Here is a 21,383-nt window from a genome sequence, read left to right as displayed (position 1 = left end):
TTGAAAGATTCTTGCAAAGGATGGGAACAGCCACAGTTTCCTTTTACTAAATACATCAGCCATTATCTATAGTCGGGCTGGAATAATTTAGAATCCAGTTTGGTCTCTCGTTGCAGCAAGTGTTGGACGGCTTCACAGGATCCTTGACAACTATTAACACTGATCAAGGCACACTTTGAAAGCGATAATTTTCACACCTCGTTTGCACTCAATGTCCAGCATTAGCACAGACAATAAACAGTCTGAGTGTCACAAAATGGGGTTGCAAGAAAAACTTTTCTGCCTTTGATTTAGGTCGCTTGCAAAGAAGAGATTGGGTCTGTAAAAAATAAAATAAATAAATATTAGACAGCAGAGAGTAAGCTGCTTATGAAAGAAATTTGAAAAGAGGATGTATCCTCTAAATTATTCTGGTAAAGAAGAAAAAATAGAATGTTTCCCAAAATCAAGTTATTATCCTTTTCATTTTTAACAAGTCAAACTAACATGTCACAATAAGTCATAAAATCAGCTTTTCTAATTACTGTTGGTTCATCTCATCTCCCGGCTTGATTATGATTGATAGCAATTTTGTTTTGAACTAGTTTAAGTTATCCCCTCCATTTTTTGTTGTCAAAGCTATCTTCTGCCATACCTACAACAGAGTCTCAGTCATAGCCAAATGAACTCTGCAGCTAAAAGCCATGGCGTCAGCCTCCCTGCACAGCCCTACCCCTCCCCAAGCCAGCAGTCTCCCTCTCTTATCCCTTTAATACTGTGCCACGTCCTGGCAGGGCTTTCCGGGGATTTGTGCAAAGAAAAAGACAAGAGAGGGAGCAGGATACGGCAGAAGTCATCCTGAGGTATGAAGCGTTCCCTGACAGGCTATGCTAAGGGGAAGAGTTTATTTTTTGTTAGAATTTAGGGTCAAAATCTGTGACATAAAGGTGTGAGGATAAACTGCACAAATTTACAATCTCTGGATTATCTTCTTGCAGATATTTTCAGTTTAAGTTCTGTTAATAATTCATTAGACAAGAAATGAAAATTTTAAAGCCTTTGGAAAAATGGAGGGAGGTTCTCTTGCACTTGGAAGGGTACTTGCTTCACCAGCAAGTTCAGAAAGCATACCACTCAGACCCAGATGCTCTGTCACAAAAGGCCAGATGGTGAATGTGACACCAGGCAGTATATCTCGGTTCCTTTGACATCTCAGTGTCATCCATCTGCAGTGACAGTCATTAACGCTGCGAAGAACTGTATTTAATCAAAATCACAAATCACAGCTTAAAAAATGTCTGAGAAAATTGCAAATGTTAGTGTGAAACTTTTAGAAGGACCCGTTGGATGGTATTTACTGCATTTTCTAGAAAAAGAAAATGGAAACAGTGTTTCTCAATGTTTGAAGGAGACATTTATGAGGCTACCTTACCTGTTTGTATGCAATCTTAATGCTGCATAATGTTACAGTCATATGATTGGGATATTACTGATAAATATTATAATGTTGATAAATCCACATTTGCTTACAACTGTCTTTTTATCTTTAGCCCTATGATGTACTTTAGGTTTGAGCATAATCCATCTTTCAGGCTGAGAAATGTGAATTCTTGACACTTGAAATACATTAACCAATATTTCCAGTTCGACTTTGCTAAAATAGAACCCATCACCATCATAGGTCATGTTAAAGGATTTGGATCGCTACATGCTCTCCATGACCAACAAGACTTGTTTGAAAGTGTCATGCATGTTCATGGAAATAAAAACAAAACTAGTGCCAGTCAGAAATAGATGTGGTTGGTGGTCAGCAAAACAAAAACGACTAAAAATGTGGTCAAGCTTTTTGTTCGAGAGCAATGATTTGAATCCTTTCGTAAGCTAAGATAAAGTAACTATTTCAAAGTTAACCAAACATACCTAAGATGTTGTCATCGAAATAAGACATATTTGTTCACACATTGCTATATTTAACTAACCCGTGCAGCTTTAAGATGAAAGCAAAAAACTCTTTGTTCTCAGGCAGCAAAAAATGGCTAACAAGAAGCCAAAAGCTAACTGGCTGTTTGGGACAGATTGTCACACTTGTTAGTCTACACAGCAGTCAGAAATGCTGCTGCTAAGCCAACCCTGCAGGTATGAGCTCACCTCTTCCAAAATACTACACCTTATTTTATTTTTATCTCATTTAGCAAACTAAATAATTATGTATTTTTTAGGTATAAATAATGTATTTTTGTGCAAAACTGATCTCAGAAAAGTCTTATTAGCTTGCATTCAATATGAGATCTGTAGATCTGTTCATCTCTTAGAGCCTTTGGAAAAATGGAGGGAAAAATCGGTTCGCCTTTCCAAACAATTAATGCATCCACTATATAGATGCATTAAATAAATTAAGAATGTTTTAACTATTCCACAAAGCAGGCAGTTTAAGTGTATATGTGTCCTTCTTTTTCTGAATGTTTGCTGCAGGTTGAATGTTCAAACCACCAGAGGGAAACCAATGACAAAAAAAAAAAAAAAAAAACTGAATAAAAATGTCTGCTCCCCTTTATCGCCCCCCCTCCACGTTTATGTGCTTCCCCACCATCAGATAAACACACTTCCCACTCTCACATAGCCACATGCCGAGGCCATTAATAATGAGTGTTGGCTGGTTGCTTGGTGCAGGGATACTGTGTGTAGAGGCGACATGGGAGGAGCTCAGAAAGATGAAAGCATGTTTATAAGGAGCTTGTGCATAGAACATTATGTCAAAATCTGGCAGTAAATGATTGGGCCAACTAATGAAAACCTCTGCTGATTTTAAAGTTACTAATAGCCACATTAAGTGTTAAATAATTATACAAAATAACAATTCTGTCAAAAAAAATACGTCTGCTGTTATTTGAAAAGCAAAACCTTGGATGTTGATAATGGATGTGGTGTGTCATTATTTATGTTTGTTTCTTAGTTTAAGAGATAATGTCATAACTCATATGAAATAAAAATACATGGGTCTTATTTTTTTTTTAACTAAAATTACTCTTTTCTCAAACAAACAGCCATGAAGGCTTTTATCCATCAAGTTAAATACAAGTCAATCTCCAACACTAGAACATCCTGCAATTCCTTCCCATTTGTCACAGTTAACATTGGACAAGAGTAAAAAAGAAGTTTTTATTTTATGATCCATGAACTTCAGCTTTATGTTTCTCCAAATTCCATTTTCCGACTTGCATTTGTTTTGCTTATCTCAGTTGATGTTTTGTGAGAAAATATTAAAAAAGCAAGACCTGCCAATTCAGTCTTCAGCTTTGCGAAATGTGAAAATCATAATTTGATCATAATACTAAAAAGAGAATTTAATTTTATAAACTTGGCCAGGAAACTTTTGTAGCCTAAACATGATTAAAATAAGATGACCTAGCAGCCCTTAATGTCATACAATGCAAATTTCAATTTTTCAAAAGAACTGTAACCCATTGAAAACTACTACCAATAATTCACTGTAATTTTTGTCCCGCTGTTAAATAAAATGTACATATATTATTACAATTATTATTATGCCACCTTTGTAAGTCAGTCTACTGCATGTATTTATTTATTTTTGCCTCTTATGAAAATTTGAAGCTGAAAAATGAGCTGCAACAGAATGTGCAATCATTACAAGAATACAAAAACACAGAGCAATCATTTGAAAGGTGAGAGTTAAATGTTACAAGCAAAGATCAATGAAAATACCCGCTGTGCTTCTCTAAAAGTACAGTCCTTCATGCCCAGCAATCATCAGTTGCTGCATAAAGTAATAACAAGGTTCGAGGTTGTTTTAGTCCATGACTTGGTGGTTATCATAGCATTTAAAAAACTGTGTAACACACCTGTCACATGACCACTTTATACAAGTTTATCATTACAAAAATAAATTTACATCTAAAACAAGATTTTAATAATCTTAAGAAGATTTTATCAATCTTATTCTTGATCCATCAAGTGAAGTTATCAAGGATAGTTCAAACCGGCCATTCATGAGATGCACGTAAAATATGATACTGTATTGGTTGCCATATATTGCTACCATGGAATCACTTGTGATTGCAGTCTTGCAAGAATTGATATTATCATCGCGACTTCAATTTGAAATATTGTGCAGCTCTACCACAAAAATGTCCAATTTTACACCATTTTTAGGAATAGAGTATGTTGCATGCAAAGCATCATAGAACAAATAAATATGACATTTATCTCTCAAGAGTCTTCTGCTGGACCAGTTTGTGTTTTTTTTAAAGAGGAATATCCTCTACCAATGCACAGCAGCATCAGAATCTAAAAACTGGATCGCCGGTTTGCCTTCAGATGTTTCAACAACAAAAGATGTTACTGACAAAATTATTTATACTGGCCATTTTAATTGACACAGTAATAAGAGAGAATGCTTCACCCACTGTGTGCCTGTGAACCCTATTTTCTGCTCACGCTGACAACAAAATGATGCTCTTTGTTTACCTAATAGTCCCTTTTCAACCTTTAGGAAAGTCTCGACAGTAAACTCTTTTCTTTTCGCTCTGCCCGTATCTCCCACTCGCCCACCCCTTCCTGTGTCTCCTCCTCATGTTGTGGTCCTCCGTCTTCTGCCTTCCGATGTCCCTCCTCCGCTATGATTTGGCTACCCACAGGAACTTCCGGAAGCATCTTCGGATGGTGGGAAGCAGAAGGATTAAAGCGCAGAGTGAGTCAGATATGTGTGTATGTAAGCAGTTGATATGTTTGTTCATATTGACTGTGATGTTATTCACCCCACCATCATCATTTTCTTTTCTTTTCTCTTAACTGTTGCTTTGCATGTGAATGCCACCAAGGGTTGCTTGTTTGCCCTACGTTTCCAAGGTTTATATTAATCAGTGTATCTTTGATGAGGCAAGTCTATTTGTGGTTGGACCTGCTTGCATGTAATGTGTGTCCTTTGAATGTCTGGTTGCAAACTGCTAAGTAAATGTAAAACTAAATCATTTCTAACCAAACGCCGGTGAGTTAAGCTTGTTTTTTTTACAGGTGCTCATTAGTAATAAAAAAAATGAAATAGTATATTACCTGTTGCAATGTACGGCTTTTATTTTTGAAGTAATTGTGATGTGATTAAACATTAGTCAAATAAATTCGGTTTGCAATCAATTAATCACAAGTCTTTTAATTTCTTAATAAATACCAATAAATTATTCTACAAGCCAAGTTTTTCAATTCCAGTAAATTTTGGTTAATGGTTTAGCTAATAAATAGACAGAAAAATTGATTGTGATGACATGTGTCTGTTTCTACCCAGGATTATTAGAAACTGGGATGGTGAACCACTGCTTTCATGCAGAAAAAAAAAGAAAAAAAGAGTTAAATGCTTTGATATTTTGCCAAACGGTTTTCTGTTATTTTGTTTTATATTCAGAAGTGTTCATGTCCTCTCTGTCGCGCTTTTTAGTCACTGCATTTAGTAAAAATGGGATTTTTAAATCCTCATCATGTAGAGTAATATTTTCAACACCTCACCTCTCAGTCAGAACAGCAACAAAGTAAAAGTGGGAAAATATTCAGCACTGAAAGCAGAATGGCAAAACAATACTAACTCATGTTTAGCTGTTTGTTTTTTCCTCACGTTATCTGGGTGTCTCATGCCATCACTTTAGATTGAAAATGTTGAGCCTATGTGGGAACAAAACGGGACATTTGTTTTCAAAACCTGTTCAACATATTTTTATTCCTGTTTGACGTCATAACATTTGCACACTGATTATTGATTGTTACACTATAAAAACCCTTCATTTGTGTTGCCTGTAAGCTGAGCAGAGGGTAGGGATCATTACGTGCTGCATTCACTTACACTGGGACATCTGACATTTACACTAGATGTAAACACTAGACAACGGGCGGAGGGGTTTACGTACCACTGCGCAGTTAAATGTCTCAATTATTTTAAAGTGTTGTTTTTAATGGAGCAAATTAATCAAAGTCAACACATTAAAGTCCCAGTTCTATTTATAATCAGTCCTCAGAAGGTCAAGAATAAAGAATATGAAGCAGCTGAATGAAAAAAAAGCAGTATCATCAGTTTTTTTTTTTTTCATAATCTCAAAGCTTTGCTGCGTAAACTGAAGAGAGTTGGAACATTTAGCTTTCCTGTTAATTACTGATCTCATGAACATGATACATCGTATGAATTCAGTACGGTTCATCTGACAAACCTTTGGCTCCTAGACTCAAAAGGAATATTCTTGCTTTCATCAGTTCATAAAATGTGGATCCATTTGTCTTTAGACCCATGACTATGTTCAGGAGAAGCCTCATTTATGGTGCTTTCAAAAATGAGGCTTTTTGGATGTTTCTTGTTGATAGTTTAGCATTTTTTTTGCTTCAGCGCTCGCAGGGAACAGAAGACCTTCACTGATCACCCCAAAGCTGGTCACTTTATGTTTGATCTAGTTTTCTTCCATTTCTTCATGCTCTTAATATCTACGTTAAAGCTTTTTAGAATATTTTATAAGAGGAACTTCTTTAATCATCTTTTAGATCAAAGTGTGCCATTCTTCTGAACTGTCTGGAACAACCCATTTTACTCATGTTCACTGAGAGAAACACACTATAACCAGCATACAACATCTGCTTCCTTAAAAGAGGCCACCAGAATGATCTCATTGATTGAGCTCCACACTGTTACTATTTGAAACCCTTCCAGCTACAGAATCAATTCACAGACTCGGCAGCATCAAGCCTTGATTGTTGGAATGTTTGCTTTCTATTACTGTACTGCACCTCAAAGTGAATTATTTGCTAGATTGGGCCTGTTGTTATTGTTAGACTGCTGATAATTTGAATACAGCTCTATGTCAAAGTGGGCGTTTTAGGGGGTGATTGTGATTGCACACAATTTGTGAATTTTTGTTCTGATTTTGTTATTCAATACTTTATTTGCATTGTATTGAGTGAAATTTACACTCTGTGGAGTCTGGCCACAGTTTCAAAGTGCTTTAGAGCCTAAAATGTAAGATTTATGAAAGGCGAAAGGACATTTTCTTTCTAATGATCAAATGGCACAACAAGTAAGGAACAATTAAAACAAGCCAACATACAGATAAACAATAAAGTCAAAGTTCTAAAACCTCAAAAAAAATCTTTTATAAATAACAAGTGACAGATTTGAAAATTAGGATGATCAAACTCTTGTTTGCATACAAATAGACTCTGTAAATAGCTATGTTAATTTGCCCTGCCTCCATATATGCGTACTGATGAACATGTGGTAAATGGTAAACATGTAAACAATAATAAGCAACAGAATGACTGTGCTGTTTGCGTGCTCATTTGTTTATTGGTTTTGCGTAAGCGGTGTTTGTGGAGAAGAGTTGTTGCTCTGTGTGCTTTCTGTATCTGTGCTCTGGTAGCTGCAGCAGTCTTTGCACTCCTGTTCGTTTTTGGCGGCGTGTGCTTTGAGAAAAAAGCCATTCTGCAGGCTTCCCGTTGTGTGTGCGAGAGTGGGCGTGTGTGTGACTCTCTCTCCTCACCTACACTAGCATTCGCTGAGCGTAGATCGAAGAGTTTCAGCCGTTCCTGGAGTGACCCCACCCCAGTCAAGACTGACTCCCCTCATGAGGCTAAAGACAGTGAGTTAACACGGACAGACACATCCACACGCAAAGACACACCAAATTAGGCTTGAGATGCTAACAGAAAGCAACATAGGGATTAATGAAATGGTGCAACAAGAAAAAATAACTTTAATCCTATTTAGAAACACAGAAGTTAATATTTTTGCACTTGCAAATACCCACAAAAGTATTATTTAATGTAATATGTAATGAATATCTTGCTGAACACAAATGTGATTGTTTTGCTACTACATGTTCCTACATTCTACATGTTTGAGCTTTAAAATTTTTAATTTCAAGAAGTGTTCAAGCTTCTTGAATCTCTTCAAATTTTGCCACTTGAAAAACTAAAACTTTGATGTGCTTCTCCAATATTTGATGAAACATAAAGTTCAGTTGAAGAAACAAGAAACCAGTTTTCCAATCCAAACGGTGTAGTGTCTATGTACTTTACTCTAACATTGAAATAGAGCACGAAACACATCAGACATCAGAAACACATCAGGGAGAAAGTTAAGGAAAAGTTTAAAGCAGAGTTAGTCCAAGTAGCAACCAGGAGGCCCATGATAACTCTGGAGGACATTCACATGTAAAATCTGCCTTTATTCTCTACCAATTTTGTACTCTAAAATCTTGTTTTTATAGAAGACTTAACTGAAAGCATTAAACCTCAGAGAGTACTCACTATTTAACAGCATAGAGCACAGTCTGCTCTACAGATCCTCCTTATCACAAAGTAGCTTTTGGCATCACAACTTATATCCTGACTAAGACCAACTAACGCTGTAAAAAACAAAAAAAATAAATAAAAACAGTCACATGAATGACACAGTCACACGTACATACTGATTGTTTCTGCTGTTGATTAAGACCCTGTCCATCTGTCTCTCTCTGATTGTGGGTCTTTCTTCAACTTTGTGATGCTCTCTCGTTCTGTGAGTATGTCCCCCACAACGAAGTGTGTCCAAGTCCGAGTGTTTCAGCTGGTCGAAATGTTATTGTAAGGACTTGTGTGTCTTTGGTGAATTTGCGGGGCTGTGAAAGTGCGAGTCAGCGCAGACTGTTTGCATGCTGTTTGTCTGCACTAATGTTCGGGTTTGTGCTTTGATTTATTTATTTTTTCCCCACCTTCATCAGTGTTTCAATATAATACATAATCAAAAGAAATGAATTGATGAAAATATAATGTGATGTTTCTTGAACCTCTGCTGTGACTTTGTTGGTCTTAATTCTGATCCCATTTTGTCATTTATGTCCCTCCATTCATGCTATTTTCACTCGTTAACTGCAATTTTGTCATAAAGTGGGATTTAATGTAGCATAATTACTTGTTTCACAATAATGCATATTGTTTGAAATGACAAACACAAAACAAAAAAATCACTCCAAAATGAAATACTGAAAACCCAAAACTAAAACCCAAAGAAGACAAAATAAGAGTGACAGGCGCAGCTGATGACAGCAAAGATTGTAGAAGAACAACTGAAACCCAAGGAGAAGAAAAGATTATAAAAACCTCGAATTAGTAAATGAAATAATAAAAAAACAGTTTGATGATTAGAAAGTTGAGACAAGGAGAAAGTCAAGATTAAACTGCTATTTGAATGTAAATTGCATGAATTTTGTCAAACTGAATGAAATCAGAAAGACAGAAACACAAAGAAAGGTCAAAATCAAAATCACTAAAAACATGAAACTTACAAAAAAAGCAGCCTTTAGTGGAGCTGCAGTGATTATAACGTTCCTGTCAGATACGAATATTTGATTTCCTTGAAGATCTACAGTTTAAAATTATGTTTTAATTCGTAGGCGAAATAAAATGTGCTGCAGAATGTTAAGATATTAAAATCTTAGAAATATTTAGAATCTTATGCTCTGAAACCTTTGAAGAAAAATTCACGAGTTTCGATATCAATATATTAAGAATTCAAACGCTCCTGGGGGACCAAAGTATCATCTTGCTTTGTTTATGCCTTGGGCCGGCTCTGGTGCCACAGGATATCTGTGCTGTTCTCTCCAAATGTGACAGTATGACAACATCAAAGCTTTCAAACCACAAATGTGAGCTCCACTCTGAAATAACTAATAATTTGTGCTGCATGCTCCAGTGCAACACAGATTTCTGCTGCTAAAATGTCAAACTACTCTCCAGAGCAAAAGGAAGTAACCAGTCAATGTGGAAACAGACCGATGTCAAAAATCTCTGAATCACTGCATGCGTTCAAAACTATTTTCTCGACTCCCTCTCAGCAGCAGAGGCCTTGAACTTTACACCTGTTTAGCATGAAACAGCTGACAACACTGCAGCTTTCAATTTGTGAAATATAGGCCCATTATCTGTCTATTTTATTCTGTACTCCACAGTTTGAAACGGTCCTAAGAGAGCAGCCTGTTTAAGGAGACTTTCATCACTCCACTCCCTCACTTACATTCAAAGAAAACGTCTCTCAAAACCATTGAATGGACAGAAATTACTCTCAGAAGCCCTTAAGTAAGGTCTGCAGCTCTAATCACATTAAAAGTCATGCAGTGAAATGAGCTTTTATTTTACAAAAAATGTTCTAGCCTGGGTGAATTCACAAATAAACCTGACACATGGTGATATCTGAGACAAAGTTTTGTGATTCACAATATCAGTCAAAACTGGCTTAAAACAATATAACATTAACGATTGCAGTTATGATAGCTACACATTGATAAATGCAGTCATGGTTAATATTAATGCATCAACTAAAATATAAACACAGAATTTAAGTGCATTTTTGCTTAAAGTATTAAATCTTTTGCAGTCCTGCTTTTTCAAGAGTTGCACCAGTGAAACATGGTAATAGATGTGTAATTAATATATCTGTAGTTCGCTGCTTAACTAACAAACCACTCAAAGCTTTACCAGAATAAGAGTACCATGATTGCATTTAGCATCTGAAAATATTCCCAGACAAATTTTTCTCCCTTGTAAGCATGAGCTGTGTTAGAGCCTTCTTTCATCCAGCGCACCGGCAGTGTGCAGCAACAGGTGGAGCAAACAAAATGTTACACTCTAAACAGCCCGTGAAAAGGCTTCAGTAGTTTGTCTGTCATTGGACCTAAAGGACTTTAAAACCAAAATCCTGTTGGAACCTGTAAAAATTTGTACAAATTGATACCAGTAATCGGCTCATGATGCGTTTCATTTATTTTTCCTTGACCCAGCTCTATCATAACATTCATTTACAGCAACCAGAAAATATTTTATAAACTTTCATACATGTACTACAAATAGCATAAACATGTCTCTTAAATATAGGCAGCTAAATTATTAGCATTATCAGTTCAGAAGCATTTTTCTGGTTGGTAGTAGCCAAACTTAGTGTTTGGTTCCCTTCCTCTCATTTTCTCTCATTTATGTCAGAATTACGAGGTTTATCCCCTCACCTCTCATCCTTTCCCTCTGAACTGGTCTCTACTCCCTAGCTATCTCTCTGCCACATCGCTCTTCCACTGCTCTTCCAGCATCTCCACATGCGTCCTGTTACCTCAGGTCTTGATGCTCTGCCCTGTGCCTTGTTTTCTTCCAGGTGGAGACCTGCAGGCCTCCACTAACGCTCTGGAGGATGGAGCCCTTGATGATGCTCTAGACTGGGAGGAGGAGAAAGAGATGGAGAGGCTGGCCTGTGAAGGAGATGACTTTGTTCCTCCCAAAATCATGGTATTATTACAGTATTCGGCTGATTTGTCTGGAAGAAGAGAGCAAAGTCTCTTTAACATAATAAGGGAGCTGCTTTGAGTTGGTCATGAACTCATCAGAAAATGATAAAGAACTAAATGTAGAAAGAAATTTATTTCTTAAGCAAAAAATATTGTCCCTCATTACTGGCTTTTCTTGGGTCTCTCTTATTCTTCCAATCCAAACAATCAAAGGTCACTGACCGATATGCTGTCAAAAAGAAAACAAACCAACTGGATGGAAAGGAAAATGTAAACCATATAAAAAGTAATCCAAACGTACCACAAACTAACAAAAATATGACTCAATACAAATTCCATCTATGCTATCATCAGAGATATTCAGCATATTTTTTTATTTATCCCCAGTTGGAGAACTAAACTCTGTGGTCTTGCTTTAGTGTGCACTCCACTAATCTGTGGCTCTTCAGCTTTAGTGCTATCATAAAGTGTAAGTTTAAAATAAACTCCAAGATAACACCAATGTGTGTTTTCGCCTCTTTTTGAGGTCCTGTACCTTGCCCATGTCTTCTGAAAACTGTATTTTTAATGAGCCAGTAGTTATTGGTTAAAACTGGCTGATGCAGGAGGCTGTCAGGGTGGGGTTTTTTTTTCCATTCATGTCAAGTAGGATAAATGAAGCCTTTGAATTGTGAATGTCATTTAAATAACTTCACTAATCAGTCCTCTGTGTCCTCTCTGCTCAATCTTCAGCTGATTTCTTCCAAGGTTCCAAAAGCAGAATACATTCCCACCATAATCCGCAGGGATGATCCATCTATCATCCCCATCCTCTATGTGAGTCCAACACACCGAAGACTAATATGTTTTGTACGCTGAAGATCACAAAGGACATTCAGCATACAGCTTGCAATCATCATTTACATTTTTTTTTCATTAATTCAGGGTTTATGGTTTATGTGTTTGTTTTCACAGGATCATGAACATGCAACTTTTGATGACATTTTGGGTGAGTTATTTGCCACCTGTTTGCTTAACATGCAACTAAAAACAATGTAAAGCGTCATAGTAAGATGATATTAGCTGTATAAATAATTCTTTCACTAAAGCCAAATTTATCAGTGAGGAGAAGGACAGAAAAAAAAAATCCAACAGCATTTTATATGTAAACCTCGCACAAAAAGTAAGGAACTTCTGTTTAGTTAATTATTTCTTTGTTGTATCTGCGCTTCTGGGCAAGTCGGTGTAATTTCTTTCATTTAAATTTTCAAGGAAAATAAATTTGCAGCTTGAGCTGTGGTGTTTCCTGGCCCCAACTCACATGCTCTATGCACAGAGTCTTTATACAAATGAGGCATAATTTCATAAGCAGGCTTTACACTTTTATAAAATTCATTTTAAAGCTGAGGCTCAATATGATTTTTTTTTGTGATCACTCGGAGTACAAACGTATCGGATGAGCCACCGTTAGTTTTTATTCTCAGCTGAGCAGCAGAACAGTCCAACCTGACTCCTGTTGCAGAGCGAGAATTAAAGGTAAAGCAAATGGCTTGAGGACATGCAATTAAATCTCCAAATTATAGCTTAGATTTGGCTCATAATGCATGTGTAAATCCTGATATTATACATTCACATGCTTCTGTCTTGAAGTGTGATCTATTCATTTTTTCATTAGTTCCTTGATCACTTATCCCACTTTATTTCTGGCAAACAGAGGAAATAGACAAGAAGCTCACCGCGTACAGGAGAGGAAGTAAATTCTGGCGGATGCTTATCTTCTGTCAGGTGAGAAGGAAGATTTTATATTTTAGTTTTATTGTAACTCCATCTATGAATCTTTCTCCTTTTTTAAATGTGAGTTAATATTTGTTTAACAGGGAGGCCCTGGTCATCTGTACCTGCTAAAGAACAAGGTGGCGACCTTTGCTAAAGTGGAAAAAGAAGAAGATATGAGCCAGTAGGAGGCTATTTTTTAACTTTTTTTTGTCCTGTCACAATTTGCATTAATCTTTAATGAAGGTTCAGACATGTGAAGACGCATGACTCAGAGTGTTGGTAGTTTTCATCTAAAAAAAAAAAAAAATCATTGTTTTATTTATCAAAGTTTTGAAAATTAAAGGTTTATCAAACCAGGATGTTTTGGTACTATCTTTAAAAAAATATTAACAACAATTCACGAAATATTTATTTAATGTGATCGCAGATCACGTAGATTTCCGTAGCTTATTTGGTCTTAACTACGCTGTTGTTCTTATTTGACAGGAGAACTAGTTCAGTTAGTTCTTTGGTCTTTGTTGCCCTGAAAATGCTTACATGAAAATCTCATACAGATTTGATTTTTCTCTGTGTTTTCTTTCTTTTTTTTTTTTTTTAGATTTTGGAGAAGATTGAGTCGCTTTATGAGTAAAGTCAACCCAGAGCCAAATGTGATCCACATAATGGGATGCTATGTTCTGGGAAACCCCAACGGAGAAAAGGTATTCCAACACCTTAGATAGTAAACTTAAAAAAAAACAAAAAACAGAAGTTCGTTTTAAGACACTAATTACTTATTGATATTGATTTTTAAAATTTTTTTTTTAAGTTTTGGTTCCACTGGCAGATTATTTCACTTATAACATCTCAAGTTGGTTTTGTCTTAGTTCCATTGCCTGACGGTATTTGCACTAAAAATCAGACCAAAAATACTTGGAAAGACTTTATTTTTGCATCATAAAATGTATACCTTGGCTTTAATCTTTAATATTTCTTAAGTGTATATTAGTTAATAAATCCCTACTTGAGATGCGAGCTTCACCAAAGACTAAAAGGTGCCCTTTAAATCAGCGAGCTCTCTTTTTTCACTCATGACTGTTTTCTCATATTTCTAAATGATTATACAGAGTGTATTTAAGTAGCACATATACATACTAGTTATGCTACACCTCTTCTCTGTACCTGATCCGAACAGCTATTAAGACACACAGCAACACATAAACATGCCAAAATAAAGGATAAACAAAGCCCGTGCACACACAAGCTGGCAAACACATAAGCAGCAACAGACCATCGCCAGCGGTGTTTGTCTGACCCATCTGTCTGTTTCCGTCATGTCTGCCAAACAATGCTTTGTTATATAAAGTGCTTCTCTCTGGGGTTGATGGACAGTCTGCAGAACAGACTACACATCAGGGATTTCTGCACCTAGACAGACAAACACAGTTGCAAGCTTTTTTTTTTTTTTTTTTTTTTTTTTATGACTGTATGAAGCGAAAATGAAAAACAAAAACAAAACAGGTGTAAGGTTGCTCTTTTTTTATATAGGGACTTAAGCTCGTGATTTTGGTTGGTATACCTGTAAACATGCACTGCTGCCTTCTTAAAACTGCAGTTTTCTATTTTATGTTTACATTTTCTCCAGAGAATATTAATTTACTTTTTAGGTTTTCAAAAAAAATCACAACGTATATTATACCATGCAGGTTTGAAAGTGATATAGAATTTCATCTCATGGCTTCCCATTGCACCTGTGTGACACAAATTTCATCATTTGTACCAGTTTACAAGAGGTCCTCTGAGTCCCTTTGAAATCAGCCACATGCGGAGCCAGGATTTTCGGAGTTAAGAGACTGAGTGTGTGCCAACAGCAGACTCACACAGAGAAAACTCCTGTCAAAATGTTATGCTTGAGACATCACAATCACAGACTAACTGGAATAGCTACAGTGTGATGGGATATGATATTTATAACATAAATCATTCTGTATCTACAGGAACAAAAAAGTATTGAGAAATTATGGTGTTCCAAATGTGTCACAAATATTTGTATACTATGTTATGTGTGCTTTGTGTGCTCACTTAACATATGAGCTAGCATTTGTGTTTGATCAATAATATCTTGATTGTATGTGATGATGTTATTGGCTCATGCTGTTTTGATTTTAGCTACAATAGAATTGTTTAGACTAAAGCTTATTCATCTATTACAATGGCCCAGTCAAAGTCCAGACCAAAAGCTAGAAATGTTTTGCAACTCGCAACACTTGAAAAATGCTCTCGATAGATACACCTCATCCAATCTGAGGTTAAACTATTTTCAAAGGAAAAATTGGCAAAAATATCAGTTACTAGATGTGTAAAATTGGTAGAGAAAAAGGGAGGTAAGAAAAGATTTCCTTTTCCTTTTACATTACGATTACTTTCTACTTTGAGTTGATTTATAATATAAAATGCCAGTAAAATCTCTTATACATTACATATTTTGTCATTTTCTTACTGAGAAGTTGGCCACAGTGGTTTCGCTCCACTACTGTACTTATAAGCAGCGCTCCCTAGTGTTCACAGTGTGCGGTGTGGTGTTCTCCGATAACAGGAAGTGTAGTGTTGTGAGGTCTATTTCGTGCATTGCTGTACTGCAATGCTTACACTATCATGGAATGTAGTGTAAGCATTGCACTACATTCCATGCTAGTGTAAGCATTGCAGTACAGCTAGCTTTTACTGGACATTTGAAAAGTAAGAACACAGCCAAAGGAGACATTGCTTCAAATGCTGGGTTGTTATCTCCCATTTATTATTTTTGCCACATTATATTTTCAGGTCCTCAGCTAACTGAATTTAGGAATTTACAGTGTCACATTTGAAGTTAGCACAAGACTTCAAAAATCTAAAGTAATGATTTGTTCTTGTTGTAAACAGAAGCGTAGTAACAATTTATTATTTTTGTAGTTTTTATAATATTGATTACTCTCCATGTCACCTACAGTTTCTCCACAGAAAAACGGTTTCTGCATGTGTACTTATATTGTAATACCTTTTATAAGATAGAGTTGTCCTTAAAAGAGGTGGCAATATGAAAGCCAGGAGTAAAGACCAACACCCTTGCATATTTTGTCTTTTTTGTGACCTGCACAGAAACAGTTTTGTCTGTTAGACTGTAACGAGCTGAATTTATGGGTTTATGCTTGGTGTGTGCCGCTGAACACTCCGGCTCCCTTGTTACAAGAGAAGCTGGATTAATTGCCGCTCGCTTTCTTATCTGTGCCCAACAGCTGTTCCAGAAACTGAAGAATCTGATGAGGCCATATTCTGTTGAGTTTGAATCACCGCTGGAGCTGTCTGCACAAGGTAGGCCCAGGAACACACCCTAACACTTTAACACGGCTACTCAAACACACACACACACACGCACACACACACACCCCCACCACCCCCCCCCCCCTCCACACACACACACACACACACACACCCACACACACACACACACGCGCACACACACACGCACACACGCATTCACGCAGTTCATCCAACACTTACAATATGACTCACACACATGCCATCTGTCCAACCCTGACAGATAAGGAGGAGGATTTACAAAACATATGTTCTTTTATTTACAGTGTTTTCATTTCAAATCAAATCTTAATGAATGACGATTCCCTCTTCACTCTCCATACTTCTCTGGAAGTTTTGTTTCACATTTTTCCTTTTAGAAAGTTTCTATTTTCTTTAGCTGTGATACAAAAAGGTCCACTTTCTATTAAAAGTATATTTTTCATTCATCAACCACGATGATACCTTGAATAGGAACCATTTTTATAAAGTTAAATAAACATTTAGGCAAAAATATCATTTAATTTTAATCTCAAGCCAGCCCAGGAAGACCTTATTTGAATAAAGTGGCCAAACAAAGTTAATTTTGCAGTAGCAGATGATACATTTTACACCCTCCTTCCCAATACAGAGGCAACACTAAATATATTTCAAATACAGTTGAAGTCAGATATTTACACGCATTGTATACAAAGACAAAACTTGTTTTTAGCCATTTTATAATACCAGAATAATTTATATTCACTAAATGATGTTCTGTTCCAACATAGTCTGAGAGATCACAATGCAAAGAAGAAGCTATTACTCCAAAAGCAACACAAAAAAAACAGATTACAGCTTGCAGATTTACTTAAAAAGAGCATAGTTATTGGAAATATCTTCTGGGATGTGATGAAACTAGAACAGAAGTATTTAGCCATAATGGCTGACATTGTATTTGGAGGTGAAAGGGGAAAGCTGGCGTCATCACAGCTGGGGAAGTAAAATTGTGGCAGCATGTTATGTTGTGTGGGTATTTTAATGTAATCCAGATCATAAACTCAAAAACTATGTAAGCTTTGTTTCTTGTAATGTTTTTTCTAAAAAAATAAATAAATGCAATTAACCTTTTTATTTTCTCCTCGTCATTTATCATTCAAGGCAAAGAAATGATCGAGATGTACTTCGATTTTCGCCTTTACCGCCTTTGGAAGACGCGCCAACACTCTAAACTCTTGGACTACGAGGACCTTTTGTGACGAAGACATGCTGACAACGAGTGCAGCGGTAGCCCAACAGTGCCAAGAGGACACTGTTAAAACTGACGATCCAGTGGCAGAACATATCTTAATTGTCAGGTTGGGGCCGACAGCTTAAAAAAAATAAATAAAATGTTGTTCCTGCTTTAATGCTGGTGGAGGCTGGAAGTGGAGGAAGACAGAAGGAATGAGAAAAAAAAATGAGGATAAACCCCAACAAAGCTGAACTATCCATATCAAACCTGTCAAATCTGTTTTTGTTTTTTTTTCCTTCATCACTTGAGTTTCAAAAATATAAACTGATGATTAAAAATGTATACATATGCTGTTTTTGTCACACTGTTGTTGCAATGTCATGCTTTCTGGGGCAATGTACTTCAGATGAATTGCTATAACTCATCCTGTCTCAATGTGGTTCTGTGTTTTGACCTCTCAGACTGGCCCCTGAGACATACATATACATCGGTAATGTTAAAGTGTGTATAGTTCACATAAATATATTAGTATAGCCTTAGTCATGCAAATAATACTCTATACTGGATCATTGTTTCTTTTCTAAGTGCATTGTTGTGCAGTTTCATATGGAAATACTTTGAAATAACTCAGGTTTTTGCCATAAATTTAATGAATCTGTCTATTCTACGATGACATTATAATATTCAATGCCATTGCTTTGAATGAATGTATTATCTCTAGAGATTTGTGGGAATATGAATGTTTTGTGAGGAAAAAAAAAAGTTTCGGGTGTGTTTTCCATTTAAAGTAAGTGTGCATTTTCTCTTAAATCTCCTTTAAGCAAAAAGAATAATTGCCAGCATTGCCATAAATATCCCTTTGTCATGTCTATTCAAAAAGGATGAGAGTCCAGCGTGACTCATGATGTCAAAGGATGTAACAGCCATCCAAGGGCTCCTACAACTGAAGAGGAGTTTCCCTGATGATCAAACCTTGTTCTTTTGCAGCGGGATCAGTCCTAACAATAGAACCAACTCCTTTTTTTCTGTTAAAAATACTCTTGCTGCTCTTAGTAAGAGCCAAACAAGCCTCCAGCACCTCTAGCTTTGAAGACCAGAGTTCTCTGAAATGGAGAAGTCTACCAGAGTATGAAGCAGTGAGCATTTATATGACCTCACTGATGGGTGTCAACGTATTTAAGAAGACCAGAAATGTGCACTCTTAGAAGAGCGGAACAATTCCAGCTGCTTCTGGCAGACTAACGATGATGTAATCCACACAGATGCAATCGCACATGCTAGGGCATAGACCAGAATACATTTAGAGACAAAGTTAGAAGGGCACAGGTACCATAGCCTATTTATAATTCAGCTGGTGTGCTTGTCATGAGCACAACTGCGAATGGAAACATAGTTCTGATATCCGCTGTGGCTCAGGGGGAAGATTTCTGAGGGAAATAACACAGATGTCATCTCAGCAATGGCTTTAGACTTCAAATTCATTCGGATTCGTTTGTGACGACACTGGTTGAGTGGACGTGTGTGAGAGCTTATCTGCAGTATGTAAAGAATGAAAATGCTGCCGTGTTCCAGAGCAGAAAGTAAAGGTTGATTAATTAAAGGTGGTAAATTAGGAGATTAAAACCAATTAAAAGGCACATATACCTGACACCTAAAATTGTAGAATTAGATCACTTAACATAATATAAAGGAAGCTGACATATTTGTCAGTGAAAATTATATTTATATTTCTGTTGTCTATGAGAAATGTTTTTTTTTTCTTTTTTTTGGCACCACTGCCAGAGATCCTTCAAACAAATTCAGCTTTTATTGCAGTTACAAACTTTTCAGTGTAAAAACATTATTCAAAGGCTGCGGGTGAGGAGGGGGTATCTGGGACCTGTGTGAGATGCTATTAATAATCACTTCATATTACTGAAGCAAATAATGAGGGGAATCTTAATGGAAAATGGCCCAGGTTTACGTTGGTAAAGGTGATCATTTTTCCTTTCCTCTTTTCCCATTTAGAAATTTGTCGTCAATTGTTATTTTGATGTAATTTTTTAGTTTAGTTTTTTTTTTCACACCTTGGTTAAACGTGACCAGATCCAGTACAGGGGTTTTTTTGTTTTGTGTTTTTTTTCCAAGTTAGAGATTATGTTACTGCAATAAAAGATGGATTTATTTTAAGGCTTTTTATACGTCTTCAACAGGTGAGTCAGTAACTTTTGCAAACAAAGCTTTTAATTTCAAAGGAAATGTTAGTTTTAGATTGAAAAATGAAATATTTTTTATAAGAGCAGGCCCTGGGGCAAATCATTATATCCTTATAAATCTTTTTTTATCTTCAAATTCTAGTAAACTGCAATTAGAAGTATGACATTCTTGTACTTTAGTTGACAAAAAAACAAACAAATCAAATCCCTAAAGTGACCATTAGCTGCTTTGGTTTTTAAAAGTAGGGTCTTGGGTATTGTCAAAACTAAATTGGGATTCTACCATTTTTGCTTTGCTTGTCTGGTCAGAGGGAACATTTACTGACAAAATGTTTTAAACAATGCTTAATTCAAGGTGTTTAAAAGGACACGGTGCAAAACTAATCCAATCACAGCAGTTCCACAACCACCACCAAGATCTGTTATACTACAAAGAGCAAGAAAGTAAAATTTAAATAGTCGAGTGTTTGCAGACAAGAAGTGGGGGTAGAAAGTGTGTAGGGCTTATATGGTTGTAGCTTTTAACACACAAGACAATGCTGTCGATATTTCTGTTATAATTCTTATATACTTGTTCTGTTGTCAATATATAAGGATTTGTTCAAGTTTGATGTGATTATCCTTTTTTGAGAAAAAAAAACAAACTAAATGATCTTTTTCTTATTATTTCTGATGTATTTGCTGTGTCTGACATTGCAGTCCTAGCCTGTTTTTCTGGAATAGCCAAGTGCTCTCATCTCTTCTCTCTTTCTCTCTCAGCCTGAGTCACGTAATGTGTTTTCACTACAGATTTAAAATTCAGCAGTTACACAACCTGTCATCTCACAGAGCCATTTTAATTCCAGCAAAAGCACTGTGCTGCCAAATTCTCCAAGAAGTCGCCCTAAACAGCTGCTGGATTTTAATGGGATTATTTTTCAGAGTTTTCACCCCGGCATAATTTTCCGCTTCAGAAACACGGCAGCCACGGGTTATTTCAGTCAAAAAAAAAAAAAAAAAAAAAAAAAGTGCCACAGGATAAAAATAATCTAGTATCTGTCCTGAGAAAAAATGTCTTACTCATTTAGGATTCTGTTAAATTTATTTGGGAGGATAAGGAGAAGGGCATCGTGACTCAGGAGTTTAAGAGAGATTACTTTTGTTTCTATCATTAGCAAGAAAAAAAATGAAGGAGATTCACTGGAAATCTAATTAAAGATTCTTATGAGTTTATTGCCCTCTTGTTTGCTTTTATTTTTTCATTAGTCACAGAGAGCCATCCACACTTTCTGGCACCCATGGTGAAGATGTATAAAAAGCATCAAGACAAACTCTTCCTTATTTAAAAGAAATTAGACAAACAACCTTTAACTTATTCACTAGGGAGAAAAAAGCATGTAAAGAAATAATGCATTATTTAAAACAATCAGTGCCACAACTATTAACACAGATAGACATGAGAATAAGTTCTGTATTTTCCTTTTTAATGACCTCTAAATATTAACAATTAAATGTGCTCTTATCAATTGTGTGTTATAGGAAAATAGCTATCTACCTAAACTTGTCCATATGTTCAGCCTGAGCAATACATGTCATAAAAAACAAGAACTTTGACCAACAACAAAAAAAAAAAACAACTTTTGACTTACA

General features: G+C 36.2%; 1 protein-coding gene across 1 annotated transcript in view; it reads left to right on the top strand.

The window, feature by feature from the left end:
• Positions 1-20,966, top strand: part of nsmfa (NMDA receptor synaptonuclear signaling and neuronal migration factor a) — a 39,084-nt gene extending 18,118 nt beyond the window's left edge. Inside the window, exons 6-16 of the mRNA XM_055040386.1 lie at positions 774-842; positions 4,635-4,687; positions 7,515-7,604; positions 11,147-11,277; positions 12,009-12,092; positions 12,231-12,264; positions 12,970-13,040; positions 13,133-13,212; positions 13,630-13,732; positions 16,286-16,361; positions 17,487-20,966. Coding sequence (XP_054896361.1) covers positions 774-842; positions 4,635-4,687; positions 7,515-7,604; positions 11,147-11,277; positions 12,009-12,092; positions 12,231-12,264; positions 12,970-13,040; positions 13,133-13,212; positions 13,630-13,732; positions 16,286-16,361; positions 17,487-17,584 — 889 coding nt within the window. The 3' untranslated portion in view covers positions 17,585-20,966. The remainder of the gene's footprint in view (positions 1-773; positions 843-4,634; positions 4,688-7,514; positions 7,605-11,146; positions 11,278-12,008; positions 12,093-12,230; positions 12,265-12,969; positions 13,041-13,132; positions 13,213-13,629; positions 13,733-16,285; positions 16,362-17,486) is intronic.
• The last annotated feature ends 417 nt before the right edge of the window (positions 20,967-21,383 follow it).

The sequence above is a fragment of the Poeciliopsis prolifica genome, unplaced genomic scaffold (assembly GCF_027474105.1).
Source record: "Poeciliopsis prolifica strain line A6 unplaced genomic scaffold, Auburn_PproV2 SCAFFOLD015, whole genome shotgun sequence".
In the NCBI taxonomy this organism is placed as follows: Eukaryota; Metazoa; Chordata; class Actinopteri; order Cyprinodontiformes; family Poeciliidae; genus Poeciliopsis; species Poeciliopsis prolifica.
Note: the sequence above shows the minus strand (reverse complement) of the source record. Positions and strands in the feature narration are given on the sequence as shown.